This window comes from Rhinopithecus roxellana, chromosome 13 (assembly GCF_007565055.1).
Source record: "Rhinopithecus roxellana isolate Shanxi Qingling chromosome 13, ASM756505v1, whole genome shotgun sequence".
NCBI classification, from domain to species: Eukaryota; Metazoa; Chordata; class Mammalia; order Primates; family Cercopithecidae; genus Rhinopithecus; species Rhinopithecus roxellana.
This window is the reverse complement of record NC_044561.1, coordinates 119,393,675-119,418,700: the sequence shown is the minus strand read 5'-3', so window position 1 is coordinate 119,418,700 and position 25,026 is coordinate 119,393,675. Positions and strand designations below refer to the sequence as shown.

General features: G+C 52.4%; 1 protein-coding gene across 2 annotated transcripts in view; it reads right to left on the bottom strand.

Annotated features, from left to right (window-relative positions):
* Positions 1–25,026, bottom strand: part of SLC12A5 (solute carrier family 12 member 5) — a 51,978-nt gene that overhangs the window by 10,616 nt on the left and 16,336 nt on the right. Inside the window, exons 1-17 of one of the 2 annotated variants that reach the window (XM_010384190.2) lie at positions 20,678–20,853; positions 15,056–15,150; positions 14,563–14,694; positions 14,175–14,321; positions 13,302–13,356; positions 12,694–12,824; positions 9,448–9,689; positions 8,506–8,717; positions 6,731–6,901; positions 6,324–6,422; positions 6,122–6,179; positions 4,915–5,089; positions 4,172–4,290; positions 3,733–3,831; positions 2,595–2,714; positions 2,084–2,188; positions 45–213 (exon numbers count right to left, since the gene is read on the bottom strand). In XM_010384190.2, coding sequence (XP_010382492.1) covers positions 45–213; positions 2,084–2,188; positions 2,595–2,714; positions 3,733–3,831; positions 4,172–4,290; positions 4,915–5,089; positions 6,122–6,179; positions 6,324–6,422; positions 6,731–6,901; positions 8,506–8,717; positions 9,448–9,689; positions 12,694–12,824; positions 13,302–13,356; positions 14,175–14,321; positions 14,563–14,694; positions 15,056–15,150; positions 20,678–20,729 — 2,181 coding nt within the window. In that variant the 5' untranslated portion in view covers positions 20,730–20,853. Of the gene's footprint in view, positions 1–44; positions 214–2,083; positions 2,189–2,594; positions 2,715–3,732; positions 3,832–4,171; positions 4,291–4,914; positions 5,090–6,121; positions 6,180–6,323; positions 6,423–6,730; positions 6,902–8,505; positions 8,718–9,447; positions 9,690–12,693; positions 12,825–13,301; positions 13,357–14,174; positions 14,322–14,562; positions 14,695–15,055; positions 15,151–20,677; positions 20,854–25,026 lie in introns of those variants that run through there. The other variant, XM_010384189.2, reaches the window with a different exon arrangement.

The window sequence follows — 25,026 nt, the reverse complement described above, 5'->3', positions numbered from 1 at the left end:
AAGTGTCCTGACCTTTTCCCAAGCCCACCAGGGCCTCTGCTCACCTCTTCTGCCCGCTGGGCCTGGGGATGATTTTCCAGAAAGGTGCCCTCAAGGACAGAGCCCACGATGGTCAGGCCCTTCCCTGCCTTGAGCTGGGAGGTCAATGAGAGCAGCTGGGGGTGCACCACATTCTGGTCTTGGTCCACACGCACCAGCACTAGCAGCTGTGGCCTGAAGAGAGTGCAGAGTCACATGATCCATATACTATATAACCAACCACCCACACACCATACACCCATCACCAGGTCACCTAACCATCTCTCCTCTATAACCATCTGTCCCATCCACCTATACCCCGCACCACCCATCCATCCATCTACCCACCGACCCATCTCTCCATTCACCTCACTCACCTATCTATCCATTCAACCACCCACCCACCTATTTTATCCTTCAGTCATCCACTCATATGCATATTTATTTACTGATACATGCATTATTCACTCAAGTATCCACACATCTACCTACCTATCATCCATTCTTACATCCATCAATTTGCCCTTTTGCCCTCCCACATGTACATACACTTGCCCATCCACCCGTCTACGCATCCCTTTCCTTAGTCATTTAGCCGTCTTAGTCCTCCAACCACCCATCAACCTCGTAGCATTCTGTAAGCACCTACTCTGGACTAGACCATGTGCTGAGCATTTGGGAATTCACAGATAAATAATACAGAGTCCCAGGTTCTGGGAGCCCAGTTTAGTAGACATTGGCAAAGACAAGTCAACGATGCCCTAACCTAGGTCAGGGTTCCAGGCTCTACTCTTGGCAAGGTGAAACACAGGGAGATGAATGAGGGGTTGGGCATGCAGCACCCAGGGCTAAGAGGTGGGGTGTGAGGATTCCATCTCCAGATCTGCCTTCTGTGACCTGTGAGATCCCCTCTGACCTCCGATTTCCCTTTATTTTATTTTATTTATGTTTTTTTTTTTTTTTTTTTTTTGAGACAGAGTCTCGCTCTGTCGCCCAGGCTGGAGTGCAGCAGTGGCCAGATCTTAGCTCACTGCAAGCTCCGCCTCCCCGGGTTCATGCCATTCTCCTGCCTCAGCCTCCCGAGTAGCTGGGACTACAGGCGCCCGCCACCTCGCCCGGCTAGTTTTTTTTGTTTGTTTGTTTGTTTGTTTGTATTTTTTAGTAGAGACGGGGTTTCACCGGGTTAGCCAGGATGGTCTCGATCTCCTGACCTCGTGATCCGCCCATCTCGGCCTCCCAAAGTGCTGGGATTACAGGCTTGAGCCACCGCACCTGGCCTGTTTTATTTTTGAGACAGGGTCTCACTCTGTCACCCAGACTGGAGTGCAGTGGTACAATCTCAGCTCACCATAACCTCTGCCTCCTTGGTTCAAGCTATTCTGCCTCAGTATCCTGAGTAGCTGGGACTACAGGTGCACGCCATCACGCTTGGCTAATTTTTATATTTTTAGCACAGATGGGGTCTCGCCATGTTGTCCAGGCTGGTCTCGAACTCCTGGCCTCAAGTGATCCACCCACTCACCCACTTCAGCCTCCCAAACTGTTGGGTTACAGACGGGAGCCACCACGCCCGGCATCCCTGATTTTCACGTGAATAAAATGGAGGAATTGTCGTTAATCTAGAGATGCCTGAGAACCCCTATAACTCTCAAAGGGAACGATTCCACCTGTCTCAGAGCAAATGCTACCTGATCTGATGTTTGTCTGTCCCCATGTGTGTCTTTCTCCACAAAACTGTTAGCTTCCTACATCCCCAGAGACTGGAAGGGGACTTGCCATACATCAGGCATTCATGTTTTATGAACGAATGATGGAAATAATGAAATGAATGAATGGATGGCTGCTCAGGAGGCTAGCATGGTGGGTGGGGTTAGAGGACAAATGTCTGGAACTCAGCCTCGGTGTTGCAGGTGGGAGGAATCAGACAAGGCTGGGCTTTTAGGGCACAACTCAGCAAAACAAACCAAGCAGGATAAGTCAGGCCCTGCTCCCTTCCCCCCATCTCCTGTGCCTTGTACACATGCACACACACACACTTATGCACACCTGCACCCTCACCACTTACCTCCAGTTCTTGGTATGTGGGGGCCCTTCCTCCAGGCGTAAGAGGGCATAGCGAGCTGCACTGAGAGACAGACCTCGGATCCCATCGCCCCACTCCTTTTCTGCCCTGGGAGCCAGGAACGGGGATCACGTGAGGGCAGAAAGCCAGGAGGGGGCAGGGAGAACCATCTACACTGCACTGGCTACCCCAGGGCAGAGTCATCTCTCAGGCTCAGAAAGGACATGCGTATCACTCCTGCCAACAGACTCACCCAAGCCTTGGCTAAGTTTCCTTGGAAAATCACTTCTAAATCCATTCTCTCACCATTCCTGTCCATTTCTCAAAGGCTCTGCCACCCCCCCATCTTCCAATGTCACCCCATATCACCCTCTCCCTCTGCTCCAGCCCCATCCTCTCCCACTCCCTGCTTCATCTCACCCTCACCACCCTAATGCCTCATGACCCCTTCCCTCTCCTTCCCACCACCCCTTAGCCTTCCCCAGCCACCCCAACCTCCACTCCCCACACTCACCCACGGTACTCAATGTACTTGTAGATGAGTCCAGCAATGAGCATGGCCACCAGTGCATAATACCAGGAGCAGATGAACATGAGGGCCAGGCAGAGGCTCATGCCCAGGAAGGAGAGGGTCCTGGACAAGGTGGAGAGACCCAGCCTCTGAGCCCCAGCAGGATTGTTGCTGAAGCCGGGGCTTAGACAGCAAGAGGGAGATGGGGCAGGGCATGGGAAAGACCTAGGAGGTGACAGGCCGGTCTAGGGGAGCTCACACCATCATCCCCATGAGAATCAGGGAGCTATGGGACCTTTTGGGTGAAGGAGAAGCCATGGACAGGGCACCACCCAATGCCCTGCCCAACTTCTGACACCCCACACCACCCTGTCCCTGTGCCTCAGACCCTGCCAGACAGGCCTGGCCAGGTGTGTTCTGAGGCCAGGGTCTCGGGGGAGTGGAAACAGGTCCTCCCAGGAGAAGGCCACCAGCAAAGCTGGAGCATCCAGACAGGAGTGGGCAGCCCTGGTTCTAGACCAGTTATGCCACACTCTTGCTGGGGGACCTTGGGCCAGTCCCTTTCCCTCTTTGGGCCTCAGTTTCCTTTTGTAGGACAAGCATGATCATTTCTGCTCTGTCTGCCACCGAGGGCCTATTGTGAGGATGAAGAGCCATAGAGGAAAATAATGAGAGAAACTGTAGCCCCTGTGCAATGAGCATCTGCTATGTACTGTAGTCCTCACAAGAACCCACAGGCAGGTGCAGCTATCATACCCATTTCACAGCTGAGGAAACTGAGGTTCTGAGAAGCTACATCATCAGCCCAAGGTCTCACAGCTAGGAAGTGCAGAGTCATGATTTGAACTCTGGCCAGCTGACTTCCAGCCTCCCTGCTACATTGTGAGCTATTGGGCATCACGGACAGGAGAGAGATTCCAGCCAAGACCACTTGTGATGCTGCTATGTTATTATTTATGATTGTTAGGAGACCCTCTCCAGGACCTTCCTCATGTGAGTTGGTCAACAAAAGCTGGAGAAAAAAGGATGTCCTCTTCACATTTGGGGTCCTTAGACCCAGAGGGGATGGACTGGAGTGAGGTAAGGAGTGGGGTGGAAGTAAGCAAGTGGTTCACTGGAAGTGTGGGGACAGAACACCCACCAATGGTAATATCGAAAGCGTGGCCTCCAGTTGGGTGTCCTCAGCAGCGTCTGCACCGCACAGGCCAGATTCACAAACATGTAGCACATCAGGAAGAACCTGGAACACAGGAAGGCCCAGGGGAGACAGAGATGCAAAGGGAGGCAGAAACAGAAACAGCAGCATGGGAAGAGAAAGAGGGAAAGGGGACAAGAAGTCAGGAGGTGGCCAGATCATGCTCTGGTGCTTAGCAAGGGGTTTGAAGCCAAATACCCTTACAACACACCCTGATAACACGTGTGGATGAATCTCTCTATAACAAACGATGGGCTTCTATAACCAGTGGGGAACTTCCTGGGGTTGTTAAAGTGTCTGGGTGGGTTGTCATGGGTAACGGCTGCAGGATTCAGATAGAGAAACACCCTGAGCCAGTGGGGAGGGCAAGAAGTCAGGCACGCACATAGACAGGATGGGGGCCACCTCGTCGAGGGATGCAATGAGGATGCCAATCTCGCAGATGCAGGCAGTCAGGAGCAGGGCCCAGGTCGGCTCTCCATTGGCCTTGCCATGGCCAAAGACCTGGGGACAGAGCAATCATCATGGGACTGAGACCTCAAGGACTTCTCAGCCCTCTCCCCTAGTCTTGGGAACCAGTGGAATAGAGGCAGGAATCCTATCACCAATGAGGAGGCAGGGAGAAGATGCATTTCTCTTTCTCAAGGAGAATACAAATGGATAACAGGCTTTTGCCGCATCTTGCCCACCCTGACATCAGCACCCCAGTGCAATGAAGTTCAAATGATCCCCAGAGGGGGAAAGCAGCTGCAGAGGACCAGATGGGAGAGGAGCTGTCAGGAAGCCAGCAAGCCACCACGACCCTGTGCTCCATCAGTCTTTTTTTTTGCACCATGGTGAAAGCTACCCTTTTCTTGCCCTTTGACTGCCTCCCCAAGTCTCCGACCAACCACTGTGCCAAAACAGGGCCATTTATTTTTTCCCCAAGAGCAGACAATGCTCCAAGGGATGCACTGACCATGGGCCAAATCCCAAGTAAGACACACTCATCCTTCTCAGTGGAGTGCAGAGCAGAAGTGGCCCAGGAGGTAGTCTAAGGCTGGTTATGGCCCTGGGTCACTGTATGGTCTCTCTGGGCAGGGACCTGGCTGGTCTACTGAGGGTAAGCTCTTCTTCTCCCACACTGACCTGCAGGAAGGGAACAATGCCGTCCCTCGAGATGGCCTGCAGCAGGCGTGGCGCCCCCGTGAGGCTCTGCAGCCCAGCCCCACATGTGGAGAAGAAGGATCCGATGACAATTACCCACGGAGATGGCCAGGCCAGTGTGCCCACCACCAGGTTACCATTCACAGCTTCACCAAACCTGGAATGATGTGGACAAGAGATGCCAGGTGAGCAGTGCCACCTGGATTTCCAGGGCAGTTCTCCATATCAACTACAGAACCAACTGTGTACCTGCCACAGGACTAAGTTCTGTAAGGGTGACAGGGGAGGCAGAATCCCAAATGTTCCACTGTTTTTTCCTTAATAAAATAAATCTCTAATTTCCTGATACTGAAAACCAGGCCTCTAGGCCTGGCTCCAGCATAGGTCCCAGCCCCATGTCCCCCACTGCATTCCCTTACAGGAGCCTGGTGGTACCAGTGGAAAGTGACTCTGAGAGGACCCCCTACACCACCCGGCCAGTTGTGTGTGCCCATGCCCTTCAGACGTGAGTGCTCCAGGACACACAGCACTTACAGCTGCAGGCATGCGCACACATTTCTCCCCTCCACCCTGGCTCCCCATTGCCTGGAATGCCCTTCCTCCAAGCTACCTAATCTCTGCTCAACCTTGAAAGCAGGAAGGAGAAGTGAGATAAAGTGTATAAGACACTTCCAGCCTCCCCTCCTCTGAGAAGACTTCCCTGGGAAGACCCCTAAGGACTGGACTGAAGCCCCCAGGCTTTCCTATATGGCCGCCCCTACCGACTGCACTTAAAGTCTGTTGGCCAGTATAGTCCCACCCAAAAGAGCTCCTTCAGTACAAAAACCATGTGTTATCTATCTGCGCTGCCTCCAGAATCTCAGAGAGAGCACAGATAAATACCACTCCTGTCTATGTGACCAATACATGGACATTCAGTAAATGTTAGACACACTATTGAATTAACCCATTTTAAAGAAAAGGAAAGTATCATTATCCTAAAGGAAATGAGACACCATTCAAGTTTCTTGAACTGGAGTGACAGAAGGAGGATGAAATATAAGAAGAGGACTTTGCAAGCAACCCCCGTGGCCTCCCTCCCACAGGCCCCTCACACAGGTCCCAGCACCCCCTGATGGGTCTGTTTCCCAGAACTCAGCCTTCTATACCCACCCCTCCCCGAGAATAGGATCAACCCCAATTATCTTACTTGTCCCGCAGGACGACCCCCTCAATGCAGGCCCCAAACAGAACAACGGAGCTGATGTCTGCAGCAGAGGATAAAGGAGAATCCCCACGGTTCAGTCCTCCCCATCCCCACCCCTCCTGCACCAGCAGCTAAAGCAGCAACTTCAGCTGCCCTCCCTCTAGTCCTCCCCCGAGGGTGGTCCCAGCGCAGCCGTGCAGGATACAGACAGCAGAGGTGGTGGCGATGGCCAGGATGGTGCCAGTGGGGATTGACTTCTGGGCATCCCTCAGGTCCCCAGAGCGGTTAGAACCAGCCATGATACCTGCAAAACAGAAGTGCAGCTAGGACTGAAGCCAGGGCCACAGGAGACCAGACAGATGAGAAAAAAGGGCACCACCCTCAGGGTCAGTGAGCCTGGATCTAGTCCTAACATACTGGCTTGTGTGAGACCTTGGCCGTGTTACTTGGCTTCTCCTGGCCTTAATTCCCTCATCTCTCCAATGGGAAGTGAAATGTTGGGGTTGCTTACATGGTGGGGTTGTTGGACTAAGAAATTCCCAGCATCATCATCGACTCTCTCCTCCCCATCCACTCCCAGGCAGAGTCTTCCCTCTCTGAGCTCCCCTTCACCTGTGACTGAGGGGAAGTAGATGCCAACCAGCAGGGTGAAGTAGGAGGTCATATCACTGAAGACATAGGGGTGGTCCATGTCAATAGGAGTGCCATCGGCCAGGCCCACCGAGGTCATCCCACTCCTCTCCACAATCACGCCTTTGGTCAGGTAGGAGCTCCAGAGGTTCTCTGTGGGGAGACAGAATGCTCAGGGGGAGGCCAGCCATCAGGGGACCAGAGCTCTGGGACCAGGAGTCAGGAGGGGGCAAAAAGTCAGGGTCAAGATCAACTCCATGTCATTCTCCCTGGCCTTAGCTCTATTTCATTTCCACTGACATTTCCTAAGCTCCTGATTTGGGCCAGGCCATGTGCAGAGCTTTCACAGACTAATCAGACACAGTCTCTACCATCAAATAGTCCAATCTAGTGGAGTAAATAGGCACATAAAGACCCAACTCAGATTGAGTTGATGTGTCCCAAATTCATCTCACCATCCACCCACCCCAAACCAGCTCCTTTCCTGCATCCTATATCTCAGTAAATGGCACCATTATCAATTCTGACACCCTGCCCTACACTGCTCCCTCTCCCCTTCCCCAACTTCAATACCACCTCCAACTTCTGTCCTTTAACCCCTCCTTAATAGTTCTTAAATATGCCCCTTCTCTCCATTCCAAGGTCTCTCCACCGTGGCACTAGTGACCTTTCCGGCCAGATAATTCTTTGCTGTGGGGGACTGCCCTATAGCATTGTAGGATGCTTAGCAGCATCTGGCCTCTACCTACTAGATGCCAGGTACACCCTCCAGTTTTGACAACCAAAAATGTCTGCAGACACAGCCAAATGTTTCCCGGGTGGCAAAACAACCCTGGTTGAGAAGCACTGCAGTAATCCCCACAGACATCACTCCATCACTCTCATTCAGAAAACCATCATCTCTCTCTCCTGGACTCACAGCATCAGCCCCTTTCTGGCCCCCTGCCTCTCTCCTCTCACCCCTTTAACCCATCCACATTAGCAGCCAGAATGAACCTTCAAAAAATGGAGATTTGACCCACATCCTTCCCTTTCCCAAAACCCCTTGGTGGCTCCTCATTACCTTCAGAATGTGGCCCCAACTCTCCAACATGGCTTCCAAGGCCTGCCACGATCTGGCTCATGCCAGCCTCTCCTGCATCGCTTCTTTCTCCACCTTATTTTGCTCTTTATGCCCCAGTCATACCAAATTACTTGCGGTTGGAAGGACACAATATACTCTTCTGTATCTGCGTGCTTTTAGGCAAGCTGTTCTTCTGGTTGCAATTTCCTTACTCTTCTCATAGAACTGAAGATCTTTCATTTGTCCTTCAAAACCCTCCTCAGGTGAGTCCAGGAAGCCTACTGCCATCTTAAATACATGAACTCTCCCTCCCCTGGGCATTCTCTGTGCATTGAATGCACATCTACATATGGCATAATATATTTGCTAATACATCTATTTCTGCCATTAGTCTCCTTGAGGCCAGGAACTGTGGCATATTTATTTTGTGTTCCTAGCACTCAGCACAATGCTGGGCACTCTGTAGGTGCTCAGTGACTGCTTGTTACATTGATGACTTCTTTTCCTACTAGCAGTGAGATACTTGTCTCCTTTTCACCTCCCTGATGCCAAGGACAGAACGTAACCCAGAGTAGGTGCTCAGTTAAAGCTGATTGAATTTAGCTGAATCCCAAGGAGGGCCCCTTAATCCTGACCGCTTAACCTACAATCCCTGCAGCATTCCCTGGATGCCAGCCCTTGTCCCCCCACAGACCTTTGATGAGGCCACTGGCAGCACCAGGGATGCCCTGGATCTCCGTGACATTGTTTCGGGTGAAGTATTCATCACAGGTGGCGTTGAGGAAGCGAGAGGAGCAGAAAAGGCCCCACAGCTCTGTGGTCACCGTCTCATTTCCTTCCCAAGCCAGCTTGGCACAGACATCAAAGCCATGGCGAGACAGCGTGCGGTTACCCAGGAGGCAGATCCTAGGGAGAGAAACAAGGGAGGAAGGTGGGGAGCCACATAACCTTGCCCTGGCTGTACAATACAGCCACCGGGAGACCTTTTAAACACACGGATGCCAGGTCCCCATATCCAGAGTTCCTCGTTTAATTTAAATGAAGCCTGGCCATTGGCTTTTTTTTTTTTTTTTTTTTAAGCTCCCCAAGTGATTCTAGTAAGCAGCCAAGGTGGAGAACCACCGCATTAGTGCAACGCTATGTTTCAGCACCGTGGACAGCGGTCTCGGGGCCGCCCTGCACCTCTGTCTGAGCAGTGGATGGAATGGACTTGAATCTGAGTGCCTGGACCCTCTAGACTTCTGTGTCTTTTCCCATCCTGGAGGAGTTGTCCAACACTAGGAGACTGTCCCTTTCCAGGAAGTTGTCCCCACCCAGGAAAAGTTTCCCTACCACAGACAGTATTCATTGCTTTGGAACTCGTTCCCACCTAATTCTTCCTAAGTCCACCCCACTAGCAAGCCGTTGACTCTTACAAGGCAAATTGTTCCCTCCTCCAGAAAAGTTACCCCACTCTAAAGACATTACCCCCAAGCCAAGAGAGATTTTCTCTCCCAAGGGAAGCTGCTCCCAACCCACACCACTCAGATTCTGAGGGACAGGGAGAGGGAGTTTGGCAGAGACTGTCACACAGACTCTGAAACAGGGCCAGGGAGTTAGGAGGATGATTCCTTGGGCTCAGAGCAGCAGTACTTACGGGAAGTTGGGCGGGTCGAAGGCAGACTTGATGACCCCAGCATAGATGGCCAGGATGGAGAGGATGACACAACCCAGGAAGACAAGGGCAAACTTGTTGACATACTTGACACCCACAAACACCACAGTGGCCATGCAGGTGAGCACACAGGTGCCGTAAACACGCATGTTGTTCAGCAAGGCTGCTGCCTCCCCACTGGCATCTTCTGCCTTGAAGATGGCCATGGCTGGGAAGAGGTAAGCCTGTGGGAAAGGGGCAGGAAGGAAGAACAGAGACCTAAGTCAGTGGCCCTTTGCACTACAGGAAGGGCTTTAGGAAAAAAGATGTTCATCACAGCACAGTCACAGTGGTGCCAGACTGGAAAAGACATCCAGTAATAGAATCGCTAAAGAAGGCATGGCCTGTCCTGCAAGGACTATGATGCAGCCATTTAAAAATTACATTGCAAGGCCAGGCATGGTGGCTCACACCTGTGATCCCAGTGTTTTGAGAGGCCAAGGTGGGAGGATCACTTGAAGCCAGGAGTTCAAGACCAGCCTGGGCAACAAAACGAGAGCCCATCCCAAAAACCAATAAAAATACATTTTAAAAAAAAATGACATTGCAAGGATGCTGGAAGTGATTACATCTGTTATTTTTGTTAACTATAACTCTAAAAATTATTTATCATTTTAATAATTTCTAATAGAAAGGTTAAAATAAATGTTCACCACTTGAGTTTGGGTGAATAAATCATGATATCCCCACACAGACTATGGAGCTATTTAAAAAGATGACGTAGTTGGGTTTTTTTTTGTTGTTGTTGTTGTTTTGGGTTTTTTTGTTTTTGTTTTTGTTTTTTTGAGATAAAGTTTTGTTCTTGCTGCCCAGGCTGGAGTGCAATGGTGTCATCTCAGCTCACTGCAACTTCCACCTCCTGGGTTCAAGTGATTCTCCTGCCTCAGCCTCCCAGGTAGCTGGGATTACAGGTGCCCACCACCACCCCTGGCTAATTTTTGTATTTTTAGTAGAGACAGGGTTTCACCATATCAGTCAGGCTGGTCTTGAACTCCTGACCTCAGGTGATCCAAATGTTTCGGCCTCCCAAAGATCTGGGATTACAGGCATGAGTCACTGCATCCAGCCAGTTGACATAGATTTATATGGACTGACTTTAAAAGCTATCCATGGTACATTAGGTGAACACAATCAGGTTTTTGAAAAAGAATATGTCTTATTATCTCATTTTTATAAACTTATATGTGAAGATATATACATATATTAGTATATGTCTGTGTGTGTTTTCATAAGTACATCAAAATGTTATCAGTAGTTTTCCCTGAATCATAAAAAATGTGGATAATCTATTCTTTGTGCACATCTGTATTTTCTAAAATTCCCATGCTAAATATTAATGTTTACATTCTTCCAAGAGTTATTTTCACTGTAAATAATACACACAAAGAGAATATGAGTTGCTTAGGGAAGCATTTATGGTATAGGGTTATATTTTACATAGACAGAATACAATACCACATAGAAAAACAAAAACTAGAAGGCAGTACACCAAAATGTTAATGGTGACTTTCTTTGGGTGACTTATTTCCTTCTTTACATTTTTTCATGACTTGGATATTGCCCTAATTTTCTGCAATGGGCAGAACTGCATTTACAACAATTTTTCAAATATTTCAATTTTTAAAAGTCAAGGAAGTCTATTGTTCTCCCTCATTATTTGCCTCCTCAGGCCTTTCATGCCCAATCCATCCTCCCTGTCCTGCCCTCTTCCATCTGCTGCAAAACTAATAGCCGTGGCACCTTCTAGTTCTAGGTTTCCAAGGCAGTGTGGTATAGTGGACATGTAAATGTATCAAGAAGTAGGTGTTTGGTGAATGTTTGATTTTTTAGAGAGAATGGGAAGAATTCAGTTACAATGCTGTTTGTGACATGTAATCTCCTTTTTTTTTTTGAGTCTGGACCTACCAAATGTTAACTATTGTAAGATTATCGGTTAATTTTATTTTCTTCTCTACCCTTATCATTTTCATCAATGAAGTTGCATCACTTGTGTAAGGCTCTGGAAGTCAGAAAGACCAAGGTTCATATTCCTTCCATTGGTTCCTTAAACTGTAAGCCTCGCTTTCCTCATCTGTAAAATGGCCACCTTTTTAGCCAGGCACAGTGGCTCACGCCTGTCATCCCTGCACTTAGGGAGGCTGAGGTGGGAGGATCATTTAAAACTCAGGAGTTTGAGACCAGCCTGAGCAACATAGTGAGACCCTTATCTACAAAAAATACAAAAATTAGCTGGGCATGGTGGTGCCTACCAGGTACTTGGGAGGCTGAACTGGGGGGGGATCACTTGAACCTAGGAATTCCAGGCTGCAGTGAGCCATGATTGTACCACTGCACTCCAGCCTGGGCAACAGAGTGAGACCCTGTCTCAAAAAAAAAAATAAAAAAGAAAAGAAAATGGCCACCTTTAATTCATGAGAGAGTCATGACGATAAAATAAAATGATATATTTCAAGCCTTGGGGCCTGCACAGAGTAGGGGCTTGGGACATGTCAGCTCCATTTCCTGTCCACCAGGGACACCTCATCAGCACCCATGCCCTGCAGGAAGGGGAGGAAGGATGGAGACCTAAGTCACCAGTCCTGGCTTCAAGCACTGCCCAGCAACCTGGTTTCTCTCCGTCAGTCACTATTCCCAACAGATCTCTTTACACGGGTCCCTCCCCTGGTTCTTCTCTTTTGCAATCCAATAGCCACCAGCCGTCTACCATTAACATCAGAGAGTACCTGTCTGTGGCCCATGGGAGGCAATCACACAATGGTAGCTGCTGCATAACATTACTGTTATTATTTCTACCGTATTTTAATTCATCAACCCACCTCTGCCACCTACCTGAGAGCTGAGTGACCTTGAGCAAGTTATCTCACCTCTCTGAGCTTCTCATTTGTAAAATGGGCATCATAATACTTAAACCTCATAAGGATTCAAGAGAATGGCTGGAAAGCACTTGGAAGGATGCTGAGAGCTCAGTGGGTGCCTGATAAACGACAGCTGTGTACATTACATAATTATTGTATCTTGTCTCCCCAACCAGACTGTGAACTCTTTAGAAACAGAACCACATCTGACTTTGGCCTTACTGAACCACACCTTTGGCCTCACTGAAGGCCTGGCCTATAGGAGGTGTCCAGGGAGCACTGATTAACTGACTGACAGCCTGGGGTTCCACACCTCCTCCTCAGCCCCTCTCACCAGCAGGATTTCGATGGTGCCCAGGATGTACATGGCCCCAGCAAAGGTAGTGCCCAGGTAGAAGCAGAGGCCCACGGCGCCCCCAAACTCCGGGCCCAGAGACCTGGAAATCATGTAGTAGGAGCCACCAGCTGCAGAGAGAATCTGGTATCAGTGAGAGGGTCGAGGGCACTGGGCTGCTGTAAGGGGTGAGGGGTGTTCAGTGACAGAGGCAAAAGGGGGTTGCTCTGGGTCTCACAGGCTTATGGGCTGCAGTCCTAGAAAGGGGACTGGTGAGAGACACAAGCACCCACTCTGCTTGGATTTTGCAGCACTAATTACCATGTTGCTAATTACCCCTTTAAGGAGGTCGTGGCTCAGAAAATAGGATGGCGGAGAGGAGGGTCTCAGGATGAGTGGGGGGAGGGCTGTCCTACTCAACACTGGCAGCTGCCTCCTCCTCCCCTGCCCCCAATAGGGCTGCCCCTACCTACCCCATAAACAGATACAGCCCAGCCCCCTAGTCTATAATATTATCTCTCTTGGGTCTTGATGACCCCCAAAGCCCAGGGCTCTATCCCCTCTTCCAGCCAGCCATCCCCCCTCCCCACAAAGCCCCAGTCACCTACCAGGCACAACACCATTCGTTGCAATTGCACTCATGGAGATGGCTGTGAGCATTGTCTGTGAGGAAAGAGATCATCAGAGCAGTGGCTGGGGTGGGGGCCGCAGTGGCCTGGGTGGGTGCCAAGCCTTATACCCCATAAACACTAGCCAAACCCACAGGTTCTCTTCCGCTGAGCTGCTCCCTGGGCCTGTTCCAACTTCTACTCCTGCCAAGTCCTTCTTCTCAAGAAAACCTCTTATTCACCATGCGAACGGAAGGAGCCCAAGCAAGCCACAGCATCAGAGAGCTCTGGAAATCCCAGCCCGGTCTCAGACCAGATGACTGGCCTGAGACAACTCACTTCACTTCTCCAAGCCTCAGTTTCTCCCTCTATAGAATAGGAGTAACAGCTCCGACACTGAGTACCTCACATGCAGAGCTGTCTCAACGTTATGTACGAGGACACACAAATGTATCAAGACGTAGGTGTTTGGCGAATATTTGATTTTTTAGAGAGAATGGGAAGAATTCGGTTACAATGCTGTTTGTGACATGTAATCTCATTTTTGTGAGTCTGGACCTACCAAAATGTTAACTATTGTAAGAGTATAGGTGAATTATATTTTCTTCTCTACCCTTATCATTTTCATCAATGAGCTGCCTCACTTGTGTAATTACACACAGAGAGATCCAGGTGAAACTTGGTTAACAGCCATCAGGGACAAGCCTGTGAGATGCAGGAAGGACCAGTCAGGCCTAATTTACTCTCAAAGATCATAAGCAGTGGTTCCTATAAAAAGCTCAGGTCTCATGCTTCCATCCTCCCACCTCCCACCCCCAGGTCTCTGCCAAGCCCCAGCTGTCAGGGGGTGGTGAGGGGAGGGGTGTCACTCACACAGGAGCAGCAGATGAACACCATGCAGAAGGACTCCATGATGCCTGCAATGCCCACCACCCAGGTGAGCCGCAGGAAGAGGATGACGCCAAAAATGTTCTGCAGGCACGGCAGGTACACGCCCATGAAGGTGCCCATGCGTGGGGCCTGCCAGGGAGGCCAGCATCAGTCTCTGCAGTCCTCATCATTACCAACACCCCAGGCATGCTCCTCCTCCATGTTTTTCCACCCCCACCTTCCTCTTCTCTCTATCGCCATCCCTTCATCCCTCTCCTTTCTGATTCGTGTGCCCTTTACCTCCCTCCATTCAAATCCATTTTTCTCCCCCATCCTTCCCCACCTCCCATCCATCCCTTTTCTTCCATTTCTCATCCCCCAAGGCCCTCACCTGCACCGGCTTCTTTCTTCCACCCTCATTGTTTTCTGCCTCTTCGTGCTCCCTACTTCCCTGGGGCAGGTTGGTGTAGTTGGCCAGGCCACTGAGCAAGGAGGACACCATAGGGCTGGTGTCCATCTCCTCCTACGGAGGGAGGGTGTCAGTGCTAGGAGTCTAGGGGAGCAGGTGGAGTGAGCTGGGTGGTGAGGGGCAGAAGAAGAGATGGGGGCAAGCAGCACTAAACCATTGAGGTTGGGATGAGATGGGAAAGGAGGAGGAACAGGTGAGGAGACCAGGGGCAAGAATGGTAGGATGCGGAGAGGAGGGCAGGGAGCAGAAGGAGTAAATCCCAGGAGGGAGGAGGGATGGGGAGGCTCAAGGAAGAAGGTGGACTCAAGGGAGGGGTGGAGAGGAGGGTACTATTCCCTAGGGAGGGAGGGAGGAAGCAGCTGATGAATCAGGATGATGAGTTGCAGGTGGGGGCCCAACAGCCCTAGCAGCCCACCTCAAACAAGGCCATGTTCTTGCCATCATACTCCTTTCCCCTCTCTGTGTCAGTGCTGTTGATGAAGGGACTGCTTTCCTTGGGGTTGCCATCACCTGAGAAGGCAGAGGGGTCAGAGATCTGGCACCAATCAGTTCTTGTCCAACCACCTGGGCATACAGTGGTGTAGCCACGGTAGCCCTCTGAATCTCAGTTTGTGCATTGGGAAGATGGGGCTAATACCACCTTCCTTGCAGAATTGTAGTTGACAGTATGTGCACAGAGCCTAATGCACTAGCTGGCATGCACTGCGTATTAACAGATGTGTGAGTGCTTCCTTGCTCTTGGGGGTCCTATTCCATTTACAAGGACACCCCAAGACTCTCCAGAGTTCCCTTCTTAACTATAGCTGGGCTCATACCAGTGTTAGGGGTGGAGGCATGTTCTTTTCCAGTGGAGAAGGCCTGCCTTCTGGGAGCACTACAGACTGAGGCCCCAAGGATGTGCTACTTCTCGAAGAAGGTCCCCTCATTATGCCAGAGATCCCCTCTGGCACCTCCTGTGCTCTTTATTCATCTTCATTCACAATATGTTTACCAAGTGTCTACCATGTGCCAATATAGGCATGGGGGAAGCAGGGTAAGACACAGAAAACACCATCCTTGCTCTCAGGAGACCAACCCAAGTGCAGGGAGACAAACCAGCAGCTAGGAATTTCCAATCTGGCATGGTCAATTCTAGGATAGAAGATCAAGGGACTGTGGGACACAGGAGAGGCATCCAGCCCAGCCTGGGAGGTCATGGGAGGCTTCCCAGAGGAAGTGACGTGTCCACTGAGAGCTGAAGAATGAGTAAGAGCTAGCCTGGGAGGGAGGCAGGGAGGGTGTTCCAGGCAGACAGAATAGCAGAACAGCATGTTCGATGGCCCAGAGGTGACAGCGAACAGAGTGGGTTAGAGGAATGAAGTATCATCTGGCTGGAGTCTGTGGAATGGGGCAGTGAAAAGTGAAAAGGTGAGCCTGGGAAGGGAAGTGTGGGCTGGGCCCTTAAATGATTAGCAGGTCATGTTGAAGAATGTGGACCTCATCCGGAGGGCAATGGGGAGTCATTGAAGAGTTTCAGGCAAAAAAAAAAAAAAAAAAAAAAAAAAAAAAAATACCACAAATAAACCCATGTTTTAAAGCCATCACTCGGACTTTTGGGTGAAGAAAACAGTACGGTAGTTAGAGACTTTCAGTAACCCAGGAAAGGGCTGATGATGTCCCTGACCAGAGCAATGTAGAGCAACAGAAAGAATTATTGGCATATTTCCATGCCAGATGTTTGGCGGGGGGAGGAAGAATCTAGGATAATGTCTGGGGTTTCTAGCATAGGTGAATGGTTGGAGGATGGTGCTATTTGATAAATGAGAAGACTAGAAAAGGAGGAGTTTGGAGGTGGGGAAGATGCTGAATTTAGCTGAGGGTGAGGCACTATAGGGCACTCAAGTGGATACATCCAGATGCCACCTGGATATATGAATCAGGAAACATGCAACAAAGAGGCTGGTCAGGAGAAAGAGATGAGGGTAAGCTATGTAAACACATGTGGGATGCGTGTGAAGCCATGCACCTAGATGAGATCACTCGAGGAGAAAGTATCTTGGGCACCACGGGGGAAGGTCCCTTCAGAAAGATATAAGAGACCCCACAGGTACATTTCCTTGGCTTCAGCCATGACCCTTCCTCAATTCCAGGGCTGACTTCCAGTGGTTGACATCTCTCTGGACACTGGGGAAACTCCCCGCTGATCAAACTCCAAGTGAAATTGAGGCCCTAGGTTCTCCTGTCTCCTCAATAGCTGACATCCCTTTCTCCCCATCTCCATCCATCTGCATCTTCCCCGTCCTCCTCTCTACGTCCAGGAAGCCTTCCTCAGTCACCCAGCCAGAGCATGGCCTGTCTCTGTTATAAAACCAATCTCTTCCTGACTAAAAATTGGGCCAGGAGGAGTGATGCCTCGCCTGTCCAAAGAAACCCACCACCCAGTATTCTGCCACCACCTCCAACTCATCTATCAAGGCAGAAACTCCCGGTTGTCAAATAGGGTGCAATCGTCAGCTCTTTCTTCTCACATATGTGAGTTCCTGGGAATAACAGACGCACCTCCCAGCACATAATAGGTGCTCAGGAAAAAGTCTTTGGAGCTAAATTCTCCGGGGCTCCCTTCTGGACCCCAGGGTCTCAGAAGAGCTCTCTGGGGCCAGAGAACAGGAGTACAAGAAAGAGGTAGATTCCCCCTCCTTTTAAAATGCTGACAGTATGCCTCCTGTTCTCAGCACACCACGGTGTGGACTAGAGAGATTGAGGGGACCTGAGGTGAGAGGAAGTTTCCTAACGGTTAAGAAAGGGGGCTGAAGTTATGGAAACTGACATTCCAGTCCCAGCTTCACTGGGTATGTCGTCACTTTCAGCAAGTCACAAACTCTCTACGCCTCAGTTTCCTCCTTTGCAAAGGGATACTAACCAAGCTTAACTCATAGGGCTGTTGCTGGGATTAAATTAAATAATGCATATTAGGTGTGCCTGTCACGAGTGTAGCTATTGCTATTATTACAATTGCGATTATTATTAACATATTTGGTGCCCACCCAGCCGGGGCTCCCCACCCCACACCGCACCTCCAACCGCAAGATTTTGGGGTCCTGTCTCCTATGGAGCTGGGTCCCTTTCCCCGCAACATCCCCTCTTAGGGCCAGGACAACCAGGCAGGAGAAACCCTCCCCTCTGCCTTTCACACCCTCTCCCAAGCTCCTCCTCCTTCGCGGGGGCGGGTGGCGCTCAGGGGACGGGAATGGGGGCGTCCTGGTCCGAGACCCTGCAACTAGGTGGCCCCGCGCCGGTCTCCATGGCGACCGCGCAGGCCAAGAGCGCAGCGCCGAGCCTAGCCGGCCGCGCGCCCGCAGCCGCTTATGTAACGCGGCGCGCAGCGCGGAGCCAGACTCCATGCCGGATCCGGGCCAGGAGATGAGGGCAGGGGAGAGTACTGCTAGGTAGGCTCGTCCTGGGTCCCGCCTTTCCACTAGCTGCCTGGGCGGGACGCCAGGCTCCCGGGACTTGTCAGCCAGGGCCGATTTCGTCCCCTCCCTGAACGCCAGGCGCACTGGTTGAGGGGGATGGGGAATAAGCTTCCGAGTTCTCAAAGAACCAGAACAGCTAAGGGGAAACTCGCCCTGATTCCCCAGAGCCAAGAGTAAGGGTGATGCGGAAGCGCCGAGCCGCGCGCGCGCGAGAGGCTGAGGCTGAACCCTCCCCGCCCCCGCCCCCTGGGAGCTCTCAACCCGAATCGGCTTTCAATTAAGCTGCGGCGGCCAGAGCTCCCGGGAAGGAAACAGGCGAGCGGCGCAAGCCAAGAAGCCTCCCCGGGGCCTGGGGCTGGGCCTAGGGGAATCCCTAGGCCAGCTCCGAGAGGGAGAGGGGGCGTCAGACCTCAAGGGGAAAGAAGACCGGGACACATCCCTGGGCTCTTCTTCAGTCCAGAAGTGCGCTCTTGCTCGGGCCATCCCCACCGGCCCGAGGTCAGCAACCAGTTCCTTCCCGTACATCCCCAAGAATCTAGAATCAGAGATGTCAGGGGCTCTTGGCCTGATGGTCCTCTCTCAAGCCCAGAACGTCTTTAGCACCTCCTACCACCATCTCCAGGCACCGCTTGGGGAAGGGGGGACTTCTCTCTCTGGGACCCAGAGCACATGACCCAGGTTCTGGCCTCTTGAGTTCCAGGTCCTGGACCCTACGTAGAGAAAGAAGGTCTCCAGATGGGTCCGCTGCACTCAGTGTCTAGAAACTAACGGAGAGGGGATAGAACTGAAGCGAGTTCCTAGTTCAACTCCTGCCTCACACACACTGATGCCTCTTTTCTAGGCCTCCTGAGCCCCCATGGAAACCCCAAGGCCTGGTGAAACCTTGGCAGAGAAAGCGGGTGCTGGGGAATGGGACCATACCCGATTTCTGAGGGAACAGACAGATGCTCTCTCATCTAAGCCCCCCTCTCAGAGTGGAGGCATCTGAAGGGGATCCTGGATGGACAGATCCGTGTCGGGATGCCTGCCGCTGCTGCAGACTCAACTTTGCCAAACTCCCCCGCCCAACCCCCGGCCAGAAGCCCGCGGGGGAGGGGGCGGATGCTGGATGAGGTGATCCCAGGGTCACTGGGGAGGTGGATGAGCTGGCCAGCTAGGAGTTCTGGCACCTGTATACCACTCAGCCCCCAGGAGGAATGAGGAGTTGCAGGAAGCGGGGGCGGGGGAGGGGGGTCAGACAAAGGATCAGGGACCCTGGTGTCCCCAGCCTTTCCAAGCGGCCACTTAGCCCTGAGATCCAGGATCCGGAGGACCTCAGAGTCAAGGTTGTCAATCCCTAGAAGACCCTGCTCTTTCAGTCCTAGGCGCCATTCCCCAGAGGGATCTGCGGGAGTCTAGGCTCATAGGGTCAAGCAGTGCCCAGAGGAACGTTTGAAGGCGCTGAGCGCAGACAGCAGGCGCGGGAGGCGCGCTAGTGCGCAGGGGACGCAGCGCCGCTGGAGAGTTGGGGGTGGGGGTGGCTGACAGCCGTGATGGATGGCTGAGACCGCTGGGGGGCGGCGGGGGGCCTGGGAGCCTGAGGGGGTGGCTCGCCCCAAGACCTCGGAGCAAGGAAGCCGCAGAAGAGGGCAGGGGAGAGCGGGAGCAGCCAAAGGACTTGTCCCAAGCCCCTCGATTCCTTGCGAGTCTCCGCACCCACCGCAGCGCGTCCGCAGTGTCCGCGCCGCGGCGCTGAGGATTCAGCCGCTGGGACCCCATTTCTGAGGCCTCACTGGGAAAGCTGGCAGAGCTAACTAAAAAGATTCCCCCCGCCCCGCCCTGGACCGCCCCAGGGAACTGAGAGGAGGGGGAAAGAGGGAAGAAAGGAGGGTAATCTTGCTTCCCGTCCTGAATAGGAACCCACGGGAAAGCGAGAGAGAGAGAGAGAGATTCTGCAAAGTAGACCTGAAAATCTATGGAGGAGGTATGCTTCAGTCTGAGGTCGGACCTTGGGAAGCCTTGGGGGAGGGGTCCCAGACTGCACCAAGGGTTCCCTTAAGGAGACACCGCAGCCCGGACGGGGGCTGTCATATGGCCCCAACCCCCCCCACACACACACACAGACACACACACACACACACACAGCCACCTCTTCCCCCATCTTCCAGATGGAAGTCTTAGAACGAGGGACTGCAGCAGACTGCGCCCCCCAGCACCACGGGTGCCTGCTCTGCGCCAGGACGCCGGGGTCCCCTGTCGGGGAAAGGAGCCCTCCTCCCGCCTTCGAGCTCCACATCAGCCCATTCTAGGTCTTCTATCCCCTTCCCACCGCCTCCTCGGTTTAGCTAACCCAAGTCGGCCCGAAGCCGTGGGCAGCGACAATCCCCCGGCCCGCAGCTCTGCCACCGGGCGCGGCGCATTCCAGCACCTTGGACAGCGCCCGGAGCATTCCAATGGAGCTCAGCTCCAGGCTGCGGCCGGCGACCACCGCCCGGGTCAGTCCCAGCCTCCTCTCTGAAGGAGGTGGCCCCCGCTCCGCCTCTAACCCCAGAGCTGCCTCCTCTCCTCGCTGCCCCCTCCCCCGCCGCCCCCGGACCACAGCTTACCCGGGTTGGCTCCCCCGTCGCCGTCCTCGCAGTCCGTCAGGTTGTTTAGCATGGTGGCGGCGCGGCCCCTGGTCTGGGGATGGCTGCGCCGCCTCGCCCGCACCCCTCTACCCGCCTTCGCCGCTCTCTCGTTCGCTCTAGCTCTCTCTGGCTCTCCGCTCCACGGAGGAAGAAGCTGCAGTGCCCGCCCGCCCGGCGCACACACACTCGCACACGGACACACGCTCACACCCGCGCGCGCCCCCCTCAGCAGCGGCGCTGCTCACCTCATCCCGTATGCAGGAGGCGTGAGCCACTGGCGGGGTTTTGGGGGGAGAGCGGGAGGGAGGGAGAAGAGAAGATGAGGGGCGGGCAGAGCGCGACTAGTGGCCCCCTTGCACGAAAACTGGGGGATTGCGTGGGTGGGATGAAGGGGGTGCTTCGGGGGACAGGGCCTTGCCTCCCTTGAGCAGACGCAGCTCCCCCCCACCCACTCTCCGGGCGGGGCCCGGCACGTGGGCAGGTGCCATCCCGCGCCCTAAAAATAACGGCAGGGAACTAGGTCGCGGCCGCGGGGAGGCGGCCCCGCAGCGGCTGCCTGACTGGGGGTCTGGGGTAACCTCCAGGGGGAAGATAAAGGGCACTGAAGTGGCCGTGGAGGTGCGCCATAAAACATGGGGCCCTTGAGAAGCCTCTCTGCAAGACTGGAGAGGCCAACCCTGAAGTGGGGGAGGAGAACCAGACCCTCTTTCATACCACTGCTCAAGAGATTGGAGCTGGAGGCATGTAGAGCCTAGGGCCCATAACTAAAGCAATGTGCTACCCCCAGGGGCGTTCAGGTCACTGAACTGACTGATCCAACCTGTCTTAAAATGGGTGGGGGAGCGCCTGAGGAGTTACAAGGAACTCTCTCAATGTGCTTAGACTGACAAGAGTCCCAGCATCCCACCCCCAAGACAAGTCCCTGGAGCCCACAGTCAGGGACCTTCTGACTGCCGACTGATCTAGAGATGAGACCTGGTGAGGAGGAGAAGAGGCAGCAGTGAGGCTCCAGGGAGGACCGACTTTCCACCAGGGATGGTGCAGACTCTAGGGAGGACAGGCTGGTCCTGAGGCTGGCCAGGGACAGAGTGGGGGAGGGCGGAATGAGGCCGCCTGTCGGTTTGAGACCAGATTTTCTCCTGGGGCAGAAGTGTCTAATCCCCTAATCCAGGATTGCTTTCTGAGGCTTCCAGAGCCGACATGCTCTCTGTCCTCCTCCCGGCTCCCCTTAGGCCAATCTCCCAGAAGCTTGATCATCCTGGGACCCCTCAGCGCCCCTAGAGTCCAGGTTTGAGCCAGTGGTGCAGACATCTCAGGAAGTGGCATCAGAGGTTTGAAAGCTTTGAGTCTCTAGAACATCTAAACATCTGATGATAGGAGTAGATCAGGGTAAACAATCTTCACACTCGCACTAGCTCTCTCTCTCGCTGGCCCTCTAAGTTCCAGAAGAGTTCTAGGGTTGGGAAAGGATCAGTCATTGTATCTTACACACACTTTCATTTCACAGATGAAAAAACTAAGGCCCATAGAGGGAAAATGACTGCCTGTGGACATAATGCCAGTGGATGGCAGAATTTGGTCTAGCATCCAGATTGCTTTACTCCAGTTTAGGACTCTCTTCATTGATAGAACTTATAAAAGTGGCCTTGCCTCCATAGAAGAGACAAGGATGCAATCATATCCATGCCCCTCAGCAGCCTCTGATTATTAGCTCCTGAAAAACAAAAACAAAAACAAAACAGGCACTAGGTCTGAGATGTGCTTTCTTCCTTTGCTTGTGCTCAGGCTTCAGGGGTGCAGGGCTAGAATGGACTCTTGGCTTCCAACTGAAGGGGAAGCCTCCAGAAAACCTGCAAAAATCCTAAAGAGCCATTCATATCCCTGGAGACTGGGGTATAGGACAGCACTTTTTTCAGGACCATGGACAGGATCCAGGGCTCAGCTTTACTTGTATTAACACAATTTGTCAGTGGCTTCAGATTGGGTCAACAGTGGAGTTTTCAGCAGCTGACTCAAAAGTGCCTCTGAGGGACCTACCAACCAAGCATCGCTGCCACTTCATTTTTCAGATACCCAAAGGATCCTTCAGGGTGGAAAGGTAGCTATTCAGACAAGTTGTGGGCACTGATATTCTTGGCTCTCCCAGAGAGAAAACCACCAAAAGAGTGAGACGAGTTTGAATTGGTGACAGCGGTTAAAAGAAGCCAGGGTTCAAAAAATTTTAAGCATGCCACTCCACTCTACACACACACACACACATACACACACAGCACCAGCAGCAGCAGCAGCAGCACTGTGGTCTACTACTCTGCAGAGATGCATAACAGTAAAACACATGTAGCAGGTTTGTCAGAGAAGTGCTGTAGAATGAAGGAGATGCTGGGATTTTTCAGTAATCCCAGGTCTGGCATGTTTCCCTGGGGTTATTTTCCTTCATTTGTGGTCCAGCTTTGGTCACTCAGAAGCTAAGTCCATGCATGGGGAAACCTAAATTCTATGGAGTACAGGTGAAGGCAGGAGTGATTCCTCTTCCTCTGGGGAACCCATCTGTCCACCTTCACTAGAGTTCCTATCTCAAGAGCCATCTGAGATTCAGGAGATAGCGGTTCTATTGTATCCTCTGCCCCTAAATTATCTCTGTATCTCTGGGCAAAATCAGGTTCCTCTCTGTGGGCCTCAGTATCCCATCTGTAAAAATGAGTTAGGTTGTATAATCCATGGCACTTCTTCCTGCTCTGAAAACTCTTAGTGCTCTATTAATCTCAGACCAAAGCCACACATCCCTTCCTGAGGAGCCCAGACCAAGTGAGCAGACAGTTCCAACGGGAGACCCCAGCCCCTCCATTGACACCCCTCACCTTTCAGGAAGATTGTGCCCTATTCTGGCCTCCGGCCAACTCTCTGTGGTGAGGTTTAGAGAAAACACATGGTAGGCACCCACGACACTGCCAGCCTGGCGCTGGCCAGTAAAAGGTGACCCGCAGCTTGGAGCCCCAGGAACCTGGCTGCCAGCACAGCATCCCCTCCCAACCAAGAACCCTGGGGAGATCTGGGGCCAGGGAAACCCTCTCATTAAAGCAGCACAAGATGCAGAGCTAGGGAGGGTCCTATTTCTAAACTCTGAGTCTCTCAAACTCATACCCCCTCCCACCATATGTCTCAGAGAGAAAAAAGCTCAGAGAAGCTGCCTCCTGAGTGTCAGGATTTGGGAACTGGAAGAGATATTATAAATTATTTTTCCACTCTCCACTTATTGTGAAATTGGAGTCTGAAAATGGAAAGGTTCACATTTTCTTCATGGGGTGAATTTGTAACAGACTAGGGACTAGAACCCAGCCCCCTGACCTCCTGCCCAGGACTGCATCAACTGAACCAGGATGAGGGGCTGTTTGGAGGAAGCTAGAGCCACCGGACTGGGTCCTCTTTTCACAGGAGGCAGGCATAGCATTCCTCCTTACGGCTCAATCCCTCTGCCTCTGCATCTCCACTGCATTACCCCCACAACCTAACCCACCCACCACTATCTGTAGCCTCATGGACCCAGGGCCCTGAATGCCCTCCTTCACTCTTCTTCTCCCCCACCCGCATGCCCCATCCTCGGACCCAAAACCTTAGCAGTGAATTGATGAGTCCAGCGCAAAGCACACCCCACACACACAGGGCTCACTGCGGAGCACGTCAACCACCACCATCTCCGTGGCAACCGGGGGTTTAATTAACAGGCTGCAGCCCCATCACCATAGCAACGGCACCCCAACAGCCCTTTATTCCTCTGCAGACTCAACCCATCTTCCCTCTTTCCCAATCTGGACCCCTTTCTCGCTGCACTCCCCCCGCCATCGCCACCCCACCTGGAGAACTGAGGCCTAAAGATCGCTCTGGTTCATTGAGAAAAGGGGAGGGGAGAGGAGGGGGATGAGAGAGAAAGAGAGAGCAGCCTGTCACCATGGCAACTGCAGCCCCGTTCCTAACCAGTGTGTTGCCATGGAGATTCCTAGGGCTCACCTTGGGCTGAGGTACCGGGCAGTGAAGTTCTGAGTTCTGGCTTGGGGATGGGATGACTGGAGATCTCCTTAGACAGGCTGGAAATCTCCATATCCAACATATATACCAATAACAGCATTATTCTTCCCAATTTACAGATGGAGAGACTGAAACATGAGGTTTGGGTCTAGAGGAGGCAGACAGCTTCATCCTTCCAAATCATCACAAAATCTTAGCATTTTTATGGTTAGAAGGACCCTTAGATAGCTTCCTGTTCAACTCCTTTATACAACAGATGGGTATATTGAGGCCCAGAGAGGGGAAGCAATGTGCCCAAGGTCACA